Genomic DNA, 17,459 nt, shown 5'->3' with positions numbered 1-17,459 from the left:
AATAGGCTTAAAAAATCATCCGACGCAATTTAGTTAAGGTCATGTTCAGTATAATCTTGAGTTACCAGCTCTCTGGCTTCAACTCCGATCAGATGAAACATCCAATGTCAATACACACATCATTTGAACAGTAACATATGATTATAGTTCTAACAGTACAAAAAGTATATATTACTCATAGTTAAGAGCATCCAAAGTGTATAATGAAGTTAAGAGTATTCTATCATTTACAAAAATGGGGTAAAAAAAGGTGCACCTAGCTGTCATTCAAGAACTCCCAACTGCTTTCCATCCTCAAGCTGTAACTAGAGGACGACCAGCTCGGGGAAGCACACAGGAATATGTAACATATTTAACATTGTCTAAAAGCAAAACAACAAAAATCCGCAAAAGTGATTTTCGAGCGATCATACCATCCACATCGATGTCACCAACTTCCCTTGGATCAGCAAGGACAGAGACAACCATAGAAGAAACGGATTTGTTAGGCTGAAAATTGCCTTCCTGAGCATTCCTTCCAACATGCTCTCCAATAATATTATGATTTGGTTCAGTAAAACGAACAGGAAGACCATGAAGAATCCTTCTAGTCTTTCTCTTGTTGAGACGAGTTACATTCTGATTGTGTTCAGCAGAGATACTCGCAACTGAAGAAGCTGGAATAATGGCTCCAGCAGATGCGGAAGAGACATCAAACTGGAATACTTCAGTGCACATTCCAGAACTCAACATGGGCCCTGCAAAGTGGGGAAAAAACAGCCAGGGGCAATAATTAGTTATGACACAAACATCAAGCACATGCAAGTTTAAGAATGCCGAAGAGAAAGTGAAGAGACTATCATCAATAGGCATACAGAAATTGAGGAGATAGAATTTAACTATAACGTGGAAACAGCCCGAAGTTACATTTTCTAGTTGGTAAACTGTTACAAAGATTCCACAGAATTGACTGTTAGTAATAGCATCTCACTATTTCCAGAAAATTCTAATGAGATATTTAACCACGGGTGTCAGAAAAACTAAAGGTAACTGAAAGACAACAGAAGACATTTGAAATGATTCGGAAACATAGCTCCCACTATCAGATCAGAAACTTCCACAACACACCCTTACTCCCACATGGACATTACCCATAGATTTCAGAGAGCAAGGACTTAAAGTAGCTTTGGAGCTTATAAACTCATCTTTTGCACACAAACTAGAGAACAGAAAGTAGTTGATTAGGTTGTCGAAAGAGAAACAAAAGTTGGGCAAGATGCCAGATAGAGATAATCCTACTGGTAACAAGTTAGATTACTTTTTGAATCCAAAAACTAAGATAAAATGATCACAGTATTATTTGCATCTATGAAATATATCATTCGACAATGCTTCGGTAGAAACATAAAATAAAAAAGCCAGATGAGTATGGCATCCGTATAGAACAGATAATATTGGCCTAACATAGCACCAAGTTAGATATAAATGGCTATTCACCTGCAAAATCTATTCAAATAAGCCCTCCTAGTGATCCAAGAAGGAAAAAATGAGGGAGCAAGCTGTACATATGCCTCGGGGGTAACTAGTTAGATTACAAAGAGAGGCACAAGCTCTACATCACAATGTCAGCTACCAATACTGTAGATTTGCCTTCTTTTTTTCTTTTTCATTTTTTTTCCCAGTGATAAGTAAATCAAATTTATTGAAAGAGGAGAATGCCACAGAAAACCTGCCACTTATTCAAATGAAGCAGCAAAGTGCACTATAAGATGAACAATAGCGTTAAGTGTGGTCATTAACCCAACAGACCGCCTCTCTTGAAAATAAAGTCATGCAATCGAAAAGTCAATTTATTTTTTACTTTTTGGGCATCTATTGACATCACATGGAACAAGAAAATGAAAAGAAAAAAACACCTAGTATATTAGAGCATTAAGCATAAGCAAATATCATATGGAGGGATTCTTTAGATAAACAGAGATTTTAGAGAAAAACTTTGTCATATGAACATAAGCTAAATAACTTTAATTCTGTGCAGTGTAAAATATGGAAAATCAAGAAAGAATAGATGTAAAGCATAACAGAAACTGGAAAACGACAAGGGGGTGAGCAACTATCAAAATATATTAAAGAAAAAGAGACAAGAATAAGTAAAAATTGTAGGACAAACTAATGTACGAGGTTTTTTCATGACTCTCCAAACTAAAATAATCACTGCACAGGATCTCTCCTTTAGATGCACTAATGTAATGGAAACAATTTTACCACCACCTATCATTTATCAAAAACTAAACCTTCAATACTATGCGTCATTAAAGGCCGCTGTAGAAACTTTATGCACATCTTTTAATTTAAAAAGACAAGACAAGATTCTCCTGTAATAGTTTATATACTGATATACCAACTTATCCATTCAAAAGATTATGTTATAGAGCATATCAGCCACGCACTAACATCATGGAATACCTATATAAATAATCTAATGACAAAATAGCACAACTTACCAGCAAGGCCTTCACGAAACCACTGTTGCATTTTTCCATCAGCTGCAGATGACTTCAAATGATCCTTCGAAGCATCAGCAGACCCAAAAGTAAGAGCTCTCTGCCCTTCTATTCGATTTCCATAAGCTCGAGAATGCCTACCTTTGTGGCTTCCAACATCAGGAATTGCAAAAGCTGGGGCCAAATCTCTAGGAATGGCCAAACCAGTCTCCACGTTATTCTTCTTTTCAGGAGCCTTTCGAGAGGCCATAGCCCTCTCACTGGCCAGAACAGAATGAATTATCAGGTTTCCATCAATCTTCACAAGTTTATCATTTCTTGGGACATACAGGGATGCAACGAGTGGCTCACTAGAATTGCCCAAATGGACAAACTCTTCTGAACTAGAGAGAGGTTGTGATCCTCTCTCCTTCTCTGATCCTCCCATATGACCTCTTTGGCAGTGTGCTTTATTACCTACATGGAGTTTCTCATCAATATATCCCATGCCAAAATTTTCATGGGAACTATTTAAATGACTGTTGACTTCCAAGACCCTCCCTCTATGCTGATCATAGAAACTATGACTTGCAACACCAGACCCACCAGGACCATTCTCCCTTGATCCTCCAAATCTTACATTCACAATAGGCACTAATCCAACAAATAGAAAGATAAACAACAACAGACCCAGAAAACTAACACCAGCAACTTTCTTAGTTTTACCGTCGCTCTTCTTACTTGCAGTCTTTTTCACCTTTGTTGCCGAAACAGGCTGTTGTGGTTTCAACCTAGGAATTGGGACCAAGGGCACCTGAGAACCTTGTGGTTTAACCAAATAAGGCGAACAAGGAACCCAGGGATAAGCCATAGGCCCCCCCATTGGTGGGTACATTCCTGAAGGTGGCGGACACATGCCGCTGCTGCTCAACTGCTGCCTCAAACTTGCATTCTCGGCCATAAAATAGGAAATCTTGCCATTCAGTTCTGCAATTGTAGAATGCATAGATCGCACCTTGTCCTCTAACTCTTCCACGTAGTGCTTCTTTCTCTGCCTTGATAATTGCGCACTCTCACGATTCCTCACCAGCCTTGCCCTCCGCTTCTCTTCTTCTTCACTCAAGTGTTCCTGTACACTCGTATTATTACCATTTTCTGATCTTTGAGACTTGGTAGTTCTCGAGTCTCCATTTGTGTCGTCACTAGTCTCTTTCTTCCTCTTTGTAATGCTACCATTGTTGCCCAAACCTTCTTCCTTCACCCTCTGATCAACTACCAAATTTCCAGAATATGGAGATGACGGTGAATTTGTGGCTTCCGACACACCAGAGCCGCTATTCCTCGAATCCTGAGATGACACTGGAGAAGAAACTTTAAAACCCCTAGCTGGACCACAATCAGTAAGACCGCAATTTCCCAATTTCTCCGAAGAACAATTCAGGTATTGACTAACGCCACAGCCAGACAGATCGCAGGGAATTTTACCGGGAAATGCAGAGTTCCCTGACTCAGGCGACACTGAAATGGGGATATCGGGGCTGCCGTAACTGAAACACTGGTTAGGATCTGAAGAGAGTGATTGATCAATCGGGATCGGAGATAAACCTTGGTATTTCGGTTGAACGGCGTTCGAATCAACGCACTGGAGAGGAGCTATAGTGGAGTCGAATTGGTTAGGGATGAGAAATGACTCATTCTCGGAGGGGAAGTAAAGGTCTCCGAGATCGTCGAGATCGTCGAAGCAAAACTCGATATCGAAATTTTCGGGTAGGTCAAAGTCTTGATCGCCCAAAAAATGATCGAGAGGCGGAACCTGAAGACAATCGGAGTCCAATAAAACATCCGCGTCCGAATTCGGCTGCGGCGGCGGCTCTGCGACAAAAGAATCTTCCATCGCCGTAGAACCAGAGGCAAGCGTTTTAAACTTGTTGATTGAAAGAGGCTCCGGAGGAATCGAGGAGAAGACTTTGCTTGTTTCTGGGGTGGGCCGTTTTTAGTTCGTTATTTGGTTGGAAGGTTTGCTTCCACGTTTAATAACGGGGCGTGGACAAACGCGTCATCTGATTCATTTTTTTTTATTTCTATAGAAAAGTAGAGCTATTTACGGAAAATAATATAATAATATATCCACAGAGAAAAATAATAAATATCAAATGCAATAATTTTTCATTAAATAATATATATATATAACTTAAAATCTGACCCAAATTAGATAGATTAATGATAAATACAGGCAGATTATTAGTTTGACAATATATATACAAAGTAATTAAATGTCTAATACGAATTAAAGGAAATGCCTAAAATATCTTGTTCTTTTTTTATGAAACCTATTTTTTAATAAAAGTATCCATTCAATTTCTCTGACTGATAATTTGGTAATTGACGCAGGCATTTTGTGGCTGCTTGTGCAACCGTCGGAGACTGAGCATACGCGCCTTTGGAATTTCGTGGCTTAGATGAATCGGTGACGCACACAAAACGAGAGAGGCGCGTGGCTAATCATTTTTTTTATATTAAATCCTCGTATAGTCCTTAATAACACGTTTGCAATGAGTTTTTGGTCTCCCGCTGGCCGCTGCCAGGTAAGCTAGCGATCGCACATTAATAAACACAACCATTAATAGAACCAAAAAAATAAATTTACAACCGTTAATAATCTTTTGTTCTTCAATATTTTTGTACTATTTAACATTTATACAATTAATTTTAAGATCATAAGTTCAATTCCACAAATAAAATTTTGCTGTCTTTATTTAGCACGTATAGTTTGCAGACTACTCTATAAAATCATTGATTTATCAATAGCACACATGTAGAAAAAAGAGAAAAAGATATTTTCGGTGATGTTGTATTGTTGTTGGTTTGGTGTATCATAATCATACTCTCCCATTAGGATTCAATCCTCTCCCATTACTTGACATGCATAATTTATGGGTTAATATGTAAGCCCGATAAAGTTATCCGGTGTACATCAAAGAGTAGTGACTACGGATTCCTACGTACTCTTGAAAAAAGACATTCTAAAAGAATAACAAAGGCAATTGAGATAAAATAAAATGCCCGCAGAGGCTGCAAGACTACAACAAACAAGCCCAGACCTAAGGCATGGGCTAAGAAGTTTGGGCCGGTTAGGAGGCTTGTCAATAAATATGGCAACAGAGTTTAGGGCCCATAATTTCAGTATAAAGGCCTGCAAACACCGAACGGCACCGCACAGCCATCAGTCCATCACCACCGTCGGAAGAGAAGAAGATGATATGGTGGGTCCGGGTAAGGTGGAGTTTTTGTCTTCACGCGATTCACATTAGTCAAAGGATTTCGCCCCCACTGGGACTCTATAATATCTCATCCCTTCCGTCCATACCTTCCTCTTTTGTGAGAGGGAAAGGAGAAGACGAAGAGGAATCACGAGTCTCTCCCTCTCTCGTAATGAAACCCTTGTCTCCCTGACCAGTCCTTTCTCTTCCTTTCCCTTCAGTTCCCTTTTTTTCTTTCTGAAGAAGAAGGAGGAGGCCAAGGAGACGAAAGGAAAGCAGAAGATTTTAGAGGAAGAGAGACAGACGCTGTTCCTCTCACAGCCATGGAATCAACAGCGGCTGCATATCCAGCACCAGTGAATGAGAAGGAGTCGATGGTCGACCCCTTCCTCGTCGAGGCTCTCCAGAACCCTCGTCATCGTCTCACCAGTTAGTTTCAATTCCTATCTATTACTACTTTTTTGTGCAATTTAGACTTTTATGTGTTTCTGGGCCTTGGTGTTTGTTTTAATTCTGATATGGATTTGACTTATTCTCTTTGATTTTTCCCCCGAAATCTAGGGTTTTAGAGGCCGGGTGTGTATTGAATTGAATTGATTCCGGTGGATTAGGATTTAGGATTAGGGTTTTTGGTATTCTTGATATTTTTTGGAAATTGATTATGTTCGTCGGATCTAGGTTTCGTTATGGAGTTATTTTTTTGCTTTGTTCATGAGCGGGATAGGAAAAGTAGTTTAGAAAACTTATGATTCTTTTGGACTGTGCTGACTGAGATTTTTGGTTAATTCAAAAGCAACGTGCGAACTTCATGTGAATTTCTGGTAAATGGATGTTTAAATTTAGTTCTTTTTCTGCTACTTAAACTTATTAGTTATTACTGCCTCTGAATTTTTTTATTCCTAAATGGCTAAATGCATCTCTATCTGGTGTTGATTTGTGTCTCATAATGCTCTTACATTTTTTTATTGCTGACTTCAGTAGTTGTAAGATCTTCATATGTTAACTAGATCTGGTTGAGTCATTGCTTATCATGCTTGTTATAATCTTGAATTATTGGGTGCCACTATGTGTCACACAAGTTACTCATTTGAACTACTAGTTGTCTTCTATTTTGAATGAGCTAAGCCTAAAAATCAAAGAATATATATCTGCTTGATGTATTCCCGGCTCTTTCCCCTTACTATGGAAACTTACATCTACATTTTCAAATCAAGTAGTTGTTGGTTGTCTTTTTTTAGTTTATTATTTTTAAGTGTAGGGATATTTCTCAAATACATACACAAACATGCAGGCAAGATATGACCTCTCAGTGAAGTTTGATTACATGTAAAACCCCAAACTATGCTTAGACACAGTGCAAGATTCAATGAATCATTATCAACTGTGCCCAACAAACTTGAAAGTTTGTTAGTCTCTATAGAAATTTCCATGTAGATGTAAGTTTCTTGGCACATATAGTGAACTACTTCAAGAGAAATTTCTGGCAAAATATATGCTATTTGATTATGTATGCAATAGTGTTTTAACCGTGATGCCAATATGGTCAACATCTGATTTTTAAACATATTTTCGATTATATTAAGATTATGTGATCTGTTTTGTTCTTGGGTTGCACCCCCTTGGTGCCGTTAATAAATCTTTTCGTTCAAAAAAAAAAAAAAACATATAATGTCACACTCTTTTGTGATTATCCATTTACTAAAATCTGCCCTTTGTTAAGCTTTCACCATTCACGCTACAAATTGTCATGAATTCTATTCGATCTGCACTGGCTATTTATATCATATAAAAGTATGGATAGGAAGGCTGATGTGGTTTTTCAAACTACTGATGTAGATTTTAATTAGGATTTTGCAAAACCAAAAACCTTAATCCTCAAATTATCCCCAATTCAAGAAACCGTAGGGCTAAAATTTTCAATTCCTAAGTCTGAAATTGGGACAAAATTCATGAACTTCTGAATTGAACATGATCATCTTGAATCTCTCAGGTAGGGTTGAATCAACTCATGTTTGCCTCTTAGTTTCTCACCGAGCGTGTATCAATCTTTCACTGAACGTGTTAAGGAATCTCTCCTCTTACTTTACTTCTTTGCATAAAAAACTATCTTCCTTTATTTCTGAGGCGGGCAAGCCTTTAAATAGAGATTTACAACAATTGGTTTAAGGAAACATTAGGATTTCTAAACTTGACTTGCCTAGACAAACGTAATGACTTATGAAAAACTTAAATAAAAGGTAAATCTTATCCATTAGGGATTCATTGACTCTTAAAAAGAACAAATTAAAAAGAAAAACAAAATTAATGGCTTCTTGCATCAAAGCCGGTAGATATAAATTGGTATCAAATCATCACCATGAGCAACAATGAAAACAACAGGTATTACTATTATCTTTGTTACACATATTCTTGATATAAGTAAAGCATATAAGTAGAGGGAAAGTCGTTAAAGAGGCTGCTATTATGACTTAAGGATGATTAATGATGATAACAGGAAACATAGCAATAAATTATAGTTATTTCATTAAGGACAAGTGATTAAATAATGGTAAGAGTGTTATTAGCTCGGGCTTCTAATCATGACTAATAGCAGGAAAACAGTTTCCCCCTTGAGAAAAAGTTTGTGGAAACCCGACCAAAGAGACCTTTAGTGATCATTAAAGTTGAAAATAGGCTGCTTGTTATGTTTCCATCCTATGATTGATTTTCTTTGGTGGCTCAAAACTGGGGAAAAAAAGGTTCCCTATGGGACTTGTAGATTGATGACTAAGCTTCAGCCAATTGGGGTTTCATGATCATGTGTTTGTGGTCTTATTTTACTGTTGCTTAAAACCCACTGTAGAAGTTGTTTTATTCTTGATGGCAAACATTTTACCATTACTGTCTGAAAGGAGGAAATTAAAATAGTAGCTCTACTCTAGACTGCACATAATTATTGTAACAAAATGGTGAAAAAGGTCGGATAGAAGACAAAAATTTCATTTTCTTTTCAAAAGGTTCAATGCTGTGAATATATTTGATGTATTTTGTGTTTGCATTTAAAGAAGTCTATAGTACATTAGAATGTTCATTATTAGTCTTGTTGTATGACTGTATTTGTGTCCGTATGCTGTGAGTTTCAACTGTGTCCATGAATGAAGAGCTTTTGCATTTCCTGCTTTGAGATCCATCCTTCATTGTCTCATGCATACGGAATTTTCTTTTGAGCTACTTGGTATTGAAGACATGCTTCATCATTAAATGTCTCCAGTTTAACTTTATAGAAATTGCAAATAGCTTATGTGCTTATGCATTCTTATGATCTCACTTTCTCTCTGTCAGATTATTGCAAGGTTTAATTTTCTCTCTATCTTTTTGCCAGTTCTGCGAATGGAACTTGACATACAGAGATTCTTGCAAAGTTCTGATCAATACCAATTTGAGTTTCAACATTTTCCTACTTCCTACCTTCGGCTTGCAGCGCACCGTGTTGCTCAACACTATGGGTTGTTGACCATTGTTCAGGATAATGCCTTAGATGGTTCAGGAAACAAAATTCTGGTGAGGAAGACAGCGGAAAGCAGATATCCCACTGTTTGTTTATCCGAAGTCCCTGCTAAACTTTCAGATGGTGATAAACGTGAAAATGTTAAAATTGTCATCAGGCCTAGGCCTAACAAAGGGTTTGTGAATGAAGGTAGTGAGAATGGGATAAAACGTGGTCCTCCGAGAAGTGTGGAAGAGAGGAAGGAAGAGTATGATAGGGCGAGAGCTCGCATCTTTAGTGGTCCTAGTAGTCCTGAGTCAGATGATTCTTCATCCCAGGTCACTATAGTTACGAAAAGCACATGTTTGAGCAGAGATGAGAATGAAGGTTTCAGGAATTCTCTAATTGATCCAGAAAAAGTTGGTGGAATCAGGGATGGTGGTTCTTCATCTCGAGTTGCCATTTTCAGAGATAGGGAGAAGGAACGTACTGACCCAGATTATGATAGAAGCTATGAAAGGTAAGAGTTCTATGTAACATTTGATTCACAATTGACTGTTTTGGGTGTTGCATCATAGAATGAACAGGACGGTTCTCGTTCTCTCTTGCATATTACAAACTCAAAGCATATTGGCTGCTTATGCGCTTTTTATTGATTCAATAACTGCGGTTCACTGTTTTCCAACTAGTTATAAGATGTCTAATTAATCACAGACTTGCTACTGAACCCCCTTCTCCTGTGCAGAGAATAAGTAGCGCATACAAATATTATGGGAAAAATAAAATCCTATAAATAATAGGTTGGGGGTTCCAATTTCTAGTTCTAATTGATGGTTCATATTCCACTCCTATTTCACTTTGTTTTTGCTAAAACACTCTTTTTTTGTATTTTTTATTTTGACTAAAAAATGGAACTTGAACTTCCATTAAATCCGGGAATTACTAGATGGGTGTTTGTGATGTCTATTTACTTTGATGTTCCATTGTTGGATTCTTGTCCTGATTGTGCAGTGACATGTCATAAAGACTTTTTTAGTAGAAAAGTAAATATGATGAAACAATTGGATTTTCTTTCTTTGTCAAATGACTACCAACTTAGCTCTTTGAACTTTTACAGGTATGTAAGGAGCCTTCCGACTAATCAAACCTTTAGTTTAGCGCCTTTCAATGTCCAGGAGATTCAATTTCCATTTTGGCAGTATGGTACTGGTTATCAGCAGTTGTGTCAGATGCGAACTCCAGCTCCCCTTGGTTACGGGCCTCCAGCAAGTCCAGCTATTAACCCATTTAGTGCAACAGGATTGGATCAGACATCTGGGGATCCTGCATATATTCAATTGCCAAGTGCTACGATGATGTATGCTCATTCATATGAGCCGCTGAGACAAACTGTTTTCCAGGTAGACTTGAGTTACTCAAGGGAAATGACATTTCTAGAAGATTGTATGTCAATGGGCTTTCATCATTCCTCCACTTAATTTTATCTTAAATCAGAAAAGTTTGATACAGCTGCATTTGAACATGTGCCCATTAAGGGTCTCCCCTTTACTCTGAAAGTAGATCCTTGAATTAGTTTTACTCACAGCAGAAGCAACACACTTTGTTGATGGTGGACTCCTTGAGATGTTGGAAATTTTATTAATTAATTTTTCATTTTGGAAGCTTATTGTATTCAGCTGGTATTGGCCGACCTGCCTTTTATTGTGATGCATTATTTTGCAGTTTCTTTTTGGCATTAGTTTTTTTTTTTTTAAATCAGAGCGGTTAAGGAAATACGTGGACCAAATGCCTGTATCTTTCCTTCTCTGCAATTATGTGATATTATTATTGAACTTTGTATGTGCTCGCTTCTTATTTGGTTTATCCATTTTCTTTGCAGGCTCCTTTCTGTCAGCAACCCCTGAGCTTTGACTACTCTCAAAACTATTAGATGTTTAGTGGGGTTTGTATGATTTGATTTATTGGCCGATTTCAATATGATACTTAGGGCCAAATTGTTGGTTGGTGAATCATTTAAAGACCAGTTGTCAAAAACCTCTGTACTAGTTCTCGTTTCTTTGTGCCAATTCAAATTTCTCTCTGTGGATCTTTATATTGCTGAACTTAAAGGACATTGTTGCTATGAGATGTGCCTATTGTTTTCTTTTGCATTTCTGTCAGACAGCTTTATTTGTTATTTGCATGTGGGGAGACTAATATTTGGTTAGGTTGTAGAGCTCTAGCATCTTCTTCTTTGTAAATATTACTTACGCATGAAGTGGTTCTTGAAGGACTTGAGCTGAATTTTATATTTGTTGACCATTGAACTAATGCGATCCCGTCACGTGGATTACATAGAAAATTGCTTATAAATGAGTTGGAGGATGAACAAGTTGGCCAGCCAGCGATGTGTTCATCATGCTTTAATAACTATGAATTGATTGTTTAATTATGCAATGTATGTGTAGTTTTGATAAGTTATATTAATATAAACTGAGTTGTTAAAGCTTAGCGTTGAGATTCAGAAAGGAAAAAAGAAATGAGATGAGAGTTGTAAGATATTCTTTTCTTTAGTACGATCAGATTTCATTGGTGCACTCAATAATTGAGTTTCCATTACCCTTGTTTGTTTGTTTGTTTGTTTTTTAAATCCAAGTTAGCAAAGGAGGCTATTTGATTTAATATTCCTCTTATTGTGATGTGATGTTTGGTTGTCTTGATGCAAAGCACCAATGGTCCATCCGATGCAAATGAGAGGACAAGGATTTCATCTGTTCCTACTCTTGCCCTTACTGCCAGCTACCTTAATGGTGAGTGCTTCCTAGAGTCCTAGAAGACAGGCATGCAATGCAAGCTGTGAAATCCATCAGCTAGCTTCTGGTGGACTGCATGGGAAAGCATTGCCAAAATCTCATATTTTATTATTCTGACTAAATTAAAATATGTGCATGTGTGGCATGTGGTTGGAATCTTTTAGCTCCCCTCTTTTCAAAGGACTATAAACAAGGCTCAGGGGCTTATCACACCATCTATCCATGTAACAATACCAGAAACTAATGTCAGCTAAGGATGGAAGCAGGTTTTGCCCTAATGGACATCTTACAAACAGAAAATTGTTACCATGTATGTCTTCACAAGGACATGATTTGTGACCTAAAACTAGAAAGGCATATATATGTAGGATTATGTAATGCAGTTCATTTCTCGTTCATGGCCAAAGATGGCAATAGAGTTATTATGTGAACACATCACACTGTAACTACTTAGCTCTATTCTTCTGTAAACAGGCACTTCCAAAGGTTAAAAAAAAACCCTCACTTTTGACATCCATTACAGACATTGCTATCACAACTCTGCAGTACCAGTCCAGACAAGCAGAATCACAAATCCATTGAAAAAGTAGACCATTAAAGTCATAAATACGATCAGCTAACTGAGATACTGACAAATTTCACATTCTAAACAGAATCGGAAAAATCAAAGTAAGCGATCAGCAGCCAAAAAAAAAAAGAAGAAAGCAATGCGCAAATGAACTAGACAAAACTTTACCACTGAAGCAAATGACTCCTGTAACTACCTAAGATTAGCAGAAGAGGTGATCCTAATTCTGACTGTTCCCGGTTGGAAGAGATGCATATCTTACGTTTTTTCAGGACTTTCAGAATTAGGACTGACTTCCAAATTTCAAAATTTCACATTCCAGAAACAAGGAAATGGGTCACAATTAAGATGCAGTAAAGTTGGGAGTCTTACTCCACACAGCAAACAAATATAAGGCTTCAAGATTCAAGATAAATTCCATTGATCCATTCCAAATGGATGATAATGGTGACTCGTAAAAGAAAATTGGTAGAAAGGCTTTTAATCTGTACAAACAATTTAAATGTTATGCTCACCAAAGGCAGCAAAACACCCTTGCTGACAATTAAACTCTCCAAGAATACAATCGCGTTAACTTTTACTTTAAGATTGTTTCACCATCACTTAAAAATACCAGCAATAACTTTAATTTAAGTCTTATCCTGGAAAACAAACATAATTCAAGTCCATTAAAATCTCTCAACATTAGCATGTCTCAAACATAATTCAAGTCCATTAAAATCTCTCGTCTTAGAATGTCTCATTCATTCGAAAGCAAACGACAAAACCCAAAACATAGGGAAGTAATGATAAGATCTTGGATCACATTTCAAATGCATTCTTAAATGACAAGGAAATACTGAGTGCTTCAAGAATGCAACATGGCATTTCATTTAAAAATGTAACAAAGGAGTAAGAGTTGGCCTACTCATGACCTGCTCCTTATAACTTGCACGAGGTGTGATTCTCCTCTCTCAAAAAATTAATTACATAACCACACAATTTATTAAAGGAAGAAAAAACAAAAGCAACAGATAAAATTAGGGGTAAATAAGAAACTTCGGCTGCTTCCAGGTTCAAACTGCATTAAAGTAAAATCGACATTCTAACAACATCAGGATTTCAGTGAATCCCCATTGCATTGGGATCTTAAGTCTTCTATGGAGTCACACAATGTACAACAGGTACAACACCCCTCTACATTACAAGGACTAAGAAACACAAGAGAATAGCTCTCCAGTGACATTAGAATAAAATTGGATGTGAATGTACCAACAAAGGATAACCAACCCTGTATTCGATATCTACGGTAGACCAATTCCCTTTGCCAGCATGTTATTATCCTCACCTGCGAGCTCAAAGTCGTCATAGTTTGTTAATCTAGCAACTCCACCACCAACACCAACAACAGTAAACCTCCTTGACAAGAAGACTCTTAGACATGTAAGAGAAACAAGCCGATTCCCATCCTATTGTGGGATATAGCATAGCCTCCGAGGAATCCAGATTGACCCAATATTGCGAGATTCTAGTACTTGATGCCATAGACACTTGGGAACATTCTTGCCTCAGAGTGACATCATGACTGAGAGATGCATCACTAGAAGCTTGTCCGAAACAAACAACTGCTATAGACAATCTAATTACAAAGGCGGAAGTCCACAGAATTGAAGGACACAATAATGGACGATACCAATAATGACCAATTCTTCAGGTAACTGAACCACAATGACAAACTTTGGATCTGGAATGGAAATCGAGAATTTAATCGATGCCTACCAAGTACCATCACCAAGGTGACTAACAACAACTAGCAGAAAGACAGCAGCAAAAACGAAACTCTAAATTTAAGCAATACCACCAAACATCAGGTCCAGAAAAACCCAGAAGCCGAAACTAAAAGAAGAATAAAAGAGTAGTTCCAAGGAGGAGTAGCCAACAGATTACCCAAACTCAGTCTTCGCCGGTTGGAAACAGAGTTAGGACCTTCCTCCCTCCATTTGCATTGGCTGACTCCAAATCCTCCACATATCCTGGAACCTGACTGTGCACTGGTGCCCCCATCCTATGCACTGATTGTTGCTGCGTCTGCCTAGCCAAAAAGGGATGCTCAAATTGTCCATTGGGCGGAGACCCAAAATGTCCCATCTGCCTATGGTACTGAGCCTGCAACTGTGGATGCGCCACCGCAGCTGCCATATGTTGCTGATGGTGATGGTGCTGCAGTGCTGCCACAGGTACAAACGGCAAGAAATGGTCCGAATTAGGGCGACCAGGGTGCAAAAAGTGAGGCGGCACCGGAGAACTTGCAAACAAATGGTCAGTAGCAGGATCGGCCGAGGCCAAACCAGCGGCACCGCCTCCACCTAAATTATTGCCACCAGCACCACCGCCTGTAGATAACCCCTGCATCCGCTTCAAATACAGACGGTATTTCTGCAAGTGACTCGCCACGTTCTCTCTCGTAAGCCCATCTACACTCATAAGCTGCATTATTGTTTTAGGAACGGCATTCTTGATCCCCAAATGCGCTACAGCATCCACAAAGCGCTTATGCAGCTGTGGGGTCCACACAAGCCGGGGCCTCTTAAGGGTACGAGCGGGCTCGTCCCCGGCGCCAGTCCCAGACCCCAACTCAGCAGAATCGGCAGCGAATTCCCCGGAGTTGGGCTGTGAAGGAGTTGATTGCAGCCCTCCCGACTGCGGAGGAGGCGGAAGAGGCTGTGATTGTTGCTGGTGGTGTGAGTTGGTGTTTGAAGGGTTTCGGATATCAAAAGCAAGAGCAAGATCAGGAGTAATTAGGGTTTGTGAGAGAGGCATAAGCTCTTCAGGTGACGGGAGCTCCTCTTCCCATCTTGAGAACCAATTCGCGTCATCTTCCCTCATTTTCCCCCCTCAAATCTTCTCTCACAAATTCGACTCAAAACCCCACTTCAGCTCCGAGAGTCGAGTACAGAGATTTGTGGGTAATAGACCCAATAAATACAGCCCCAATACAAAACCCACCAACAAAATACCAGATAAGGATGAATATACTGTCCTAATTAAGACCAAAGAAAGAAAAAATCTTCGAGATGGGCATCTTCCTTTCTCTCTGAAATTTGACTAGACGAGACATAGAAAGACAAAGAGGAGGATAGAGATAAGAGTAGTGGCGGAGGTAGTGGTGGTGACGAAGGTATTGACGGTGGTGATTGGGTGGGGAGAGAGGTTCGAGGTGGATCTTGTTTTCTTCTTTTCAGCTTTTATTTAACAAGCAAGTGTTGGGGGGCCTTGATGCTTATTATCATTTTTATCAGAAAAAAAAAAAAAATTCTTTTTTTTCATTTTTTCCGGGATTTGGGGGTCTTTATACTTTGAGAGCGAGTGTTTCAAGATTTTTAACATCCCACACAACATGCTCTCCACGCCTTTTCAATGCGCGTGCATGTGACGCACCACTTTGGTCTCGGCCAGAATCAGCCGTACAGATTGTACGGCCAGAATTTCTGTTCTGCCGATTCTACTCATGGGCCTGCAAAAACCAGGTGTACTTTGTCCGTTTAATGTCTGCCCGTGACGACACCCGCCGAAGTGTGCGTTTGGATGAAAGTGCAAACTGATCTCAAACAAAGATGGGTTGTACGGGCAATTCAGATGGAGGGAGTAGAGATGGATTATAGAGAGAGAGAGTGCAAAGTTTGGTGACTTTGTGGGTTTTTATTTTGTCTTTTGGATTGCTGATGGGGAATCAAACTGAGTTGGTGTGGTGTGGATTGTGGGTGTAGTAATGCTACAAATTCTCAAAAATTATTTTTTATTTTAACGTTCCATCCATGTGGCAGGTGGAATATTTATTGATTATGTACATAAATATTAAGTCTCCATAAACATTCAACACTTCGGATGGATGGAATGAGGATAAAAAAATTGGGGAGAAGAAGCATTTTTCGTTATTACTTCATTTGGTAACAAAATTATTCATGGAATAGACTCCATTTGCTAGCTTATTTTTGGAACGCTAAAGCGATTTACGACATTTGGGACTATCAACGTTTGGCAATATTAATAAAATTGAATCCAAACAATTTATAGGAGGGATTGTCTGGTTTTATCCTTAAAAATGTCATCTACAAATAAGTGTTTGACTTATAAATCATTTTGTTTTCTCTCGACTTTCTAACTCCTTTTGCGAAAGGCCAATCATAATGTTACGAATGTTATAAGATCAAGATCCACTCTTGTATTCTAGAGCCTTTTTTCCCTTTTGAGTCCAAGTAACATTAAGTGAGACGACTTAGGGAAAAACAAAGTCGTGCGGACCCGATAAATCCACAAGAATCGATAAATTCAAAGCGGACGATATCTTAGATGTGAGTAGAGTTAGGATTACCCACAAATACTGTGGGACATTTTATTTTTAACACAATGTATATACTTATTTTCCAAACACTATGTCTAGTGGGGATGAGTTTCTTTTGTCCTTTTAGGGGGAATAAGTTGAAGCCCCCCAAAGTACTTTTGGTGTATGTACCTTGATTGGTTTATATTAGATATGGTAATTAGGAAAGGATTGACTTTTCCACTAAAGATTGTTCCCCATTTGTTGATATGTACTGCCTTACAACTTACACCATGACTTACAAGAGGACAACACATGAATTTCAAAACTCACAAAGGGTAAAAGTATCTTTCTAAACAAGTTGAAAACAAAATGCCTAGACAAAGTTTTTTTTGTCCACATGGGTTTTGCTTGTTGGGATCAAAAAACACCAGTTCTTGTGTTGCTATTTTTAGCCAAAGAAAACTCACACAATTATTGGAGGCATATATATTATATCTTCTTGTACACTCTTATGAATTTGTGACCAGCTAGCTACCAGGGTATCAATCTTTAATTGATTATGACTTGGCTCTATCATGTGATTCCCACGTGTTTGAGCTTGACCCCCC

General features: G+C 38.4%; 3 protein-coding genes across 3 annotated transcripts; 1 reads left to right on the top strand and 2 right to left on the bottom strand.

Moving 5' to 3' along the window:
- Positions 1-141: 141 nt before the first annotated feature.
- On the bottom strand, positions 142-4,445 carry LOC119995136 (bZIP transcription factor 17-like). Its single transcript, XM_038841535.1, has 2 exons — positions 2,484-4,445; positions 142-737 (listed from the first exon to the last, which is right to left on the bottom strand). The coding sequence occupies exons 1-2, from the start codon at positions 4,354-4,356 to the stop codon at positions 295-297; spliced, it is 2,316 nt and encodes a 771-aa protein (XP_038697463.1). The 5' UTR covers positions 4,357-4,445; the 3' UTR covers positions 142-294.
- Positions 4,446-5,809: 1,364 nt separating this feature from the next.
- Positions 5,810-11,338, top strand: LOC119995179 (cAMP-regulated phosphoprotein 21-like). The gene is made up of 4 exons (XM_038841595.1): positions 5,810-6,151; positions 9,084-9,708; positions 10,306-10,588; positions 11,068-11,338. The coding sequence occupies exons 1-4, from the start codon at positions 6,046-6,048 to the stop codon at positions 11,116-11,118; spliced, it is 1,065 nt and encodes a 354-aa protein (XP_038697523.1). The 5' UTR covers positions 5,810-6,045; the 3' UTR covers positions 11,119-11,338.
- A 2,056-nt stretch (positions 11,339-13,394) lies between these two features.
- Positions 13,395-15,786, bottom strand: LOC119995120 (transcription factor MYBC1). The gene has a single exon (XM_038841510.1). The coding sequence runs from the start codon at positions 15,411-15,413 to the stop codon at positions 14,481-14,483; it is 933 nt and encodes a 310-aa protein (XP_038697438.1). The 5' UTR covers positions 15,414-15,786; the 3' UTR covers positions 13,395-14,480.
- Between the last annotated feature and the right edge of the window lie 1,673 nt (positions 15,787-17,459).

Source organism: Tripterygium wilfordii, chromosome 3, assembly GCF_013401445.1.
Source record: "Tripterygium wilfordii isolate XIE 37 chromosome 3, ASM1340144v1, whole genome shotgun sequence".
Lineage (NCBI taxonomy): Eukaryota > Viridiplantae > Streptophyta > Magnoliopsida > Celastrales > Celastraceae > Tripterygium > Tripterygium wilfordii.
The sequence above is the reverse complement of the archived record's forward strand: the minus strand, read 5'-3'. Positions and strand labels throughout refer to the sequence as shown.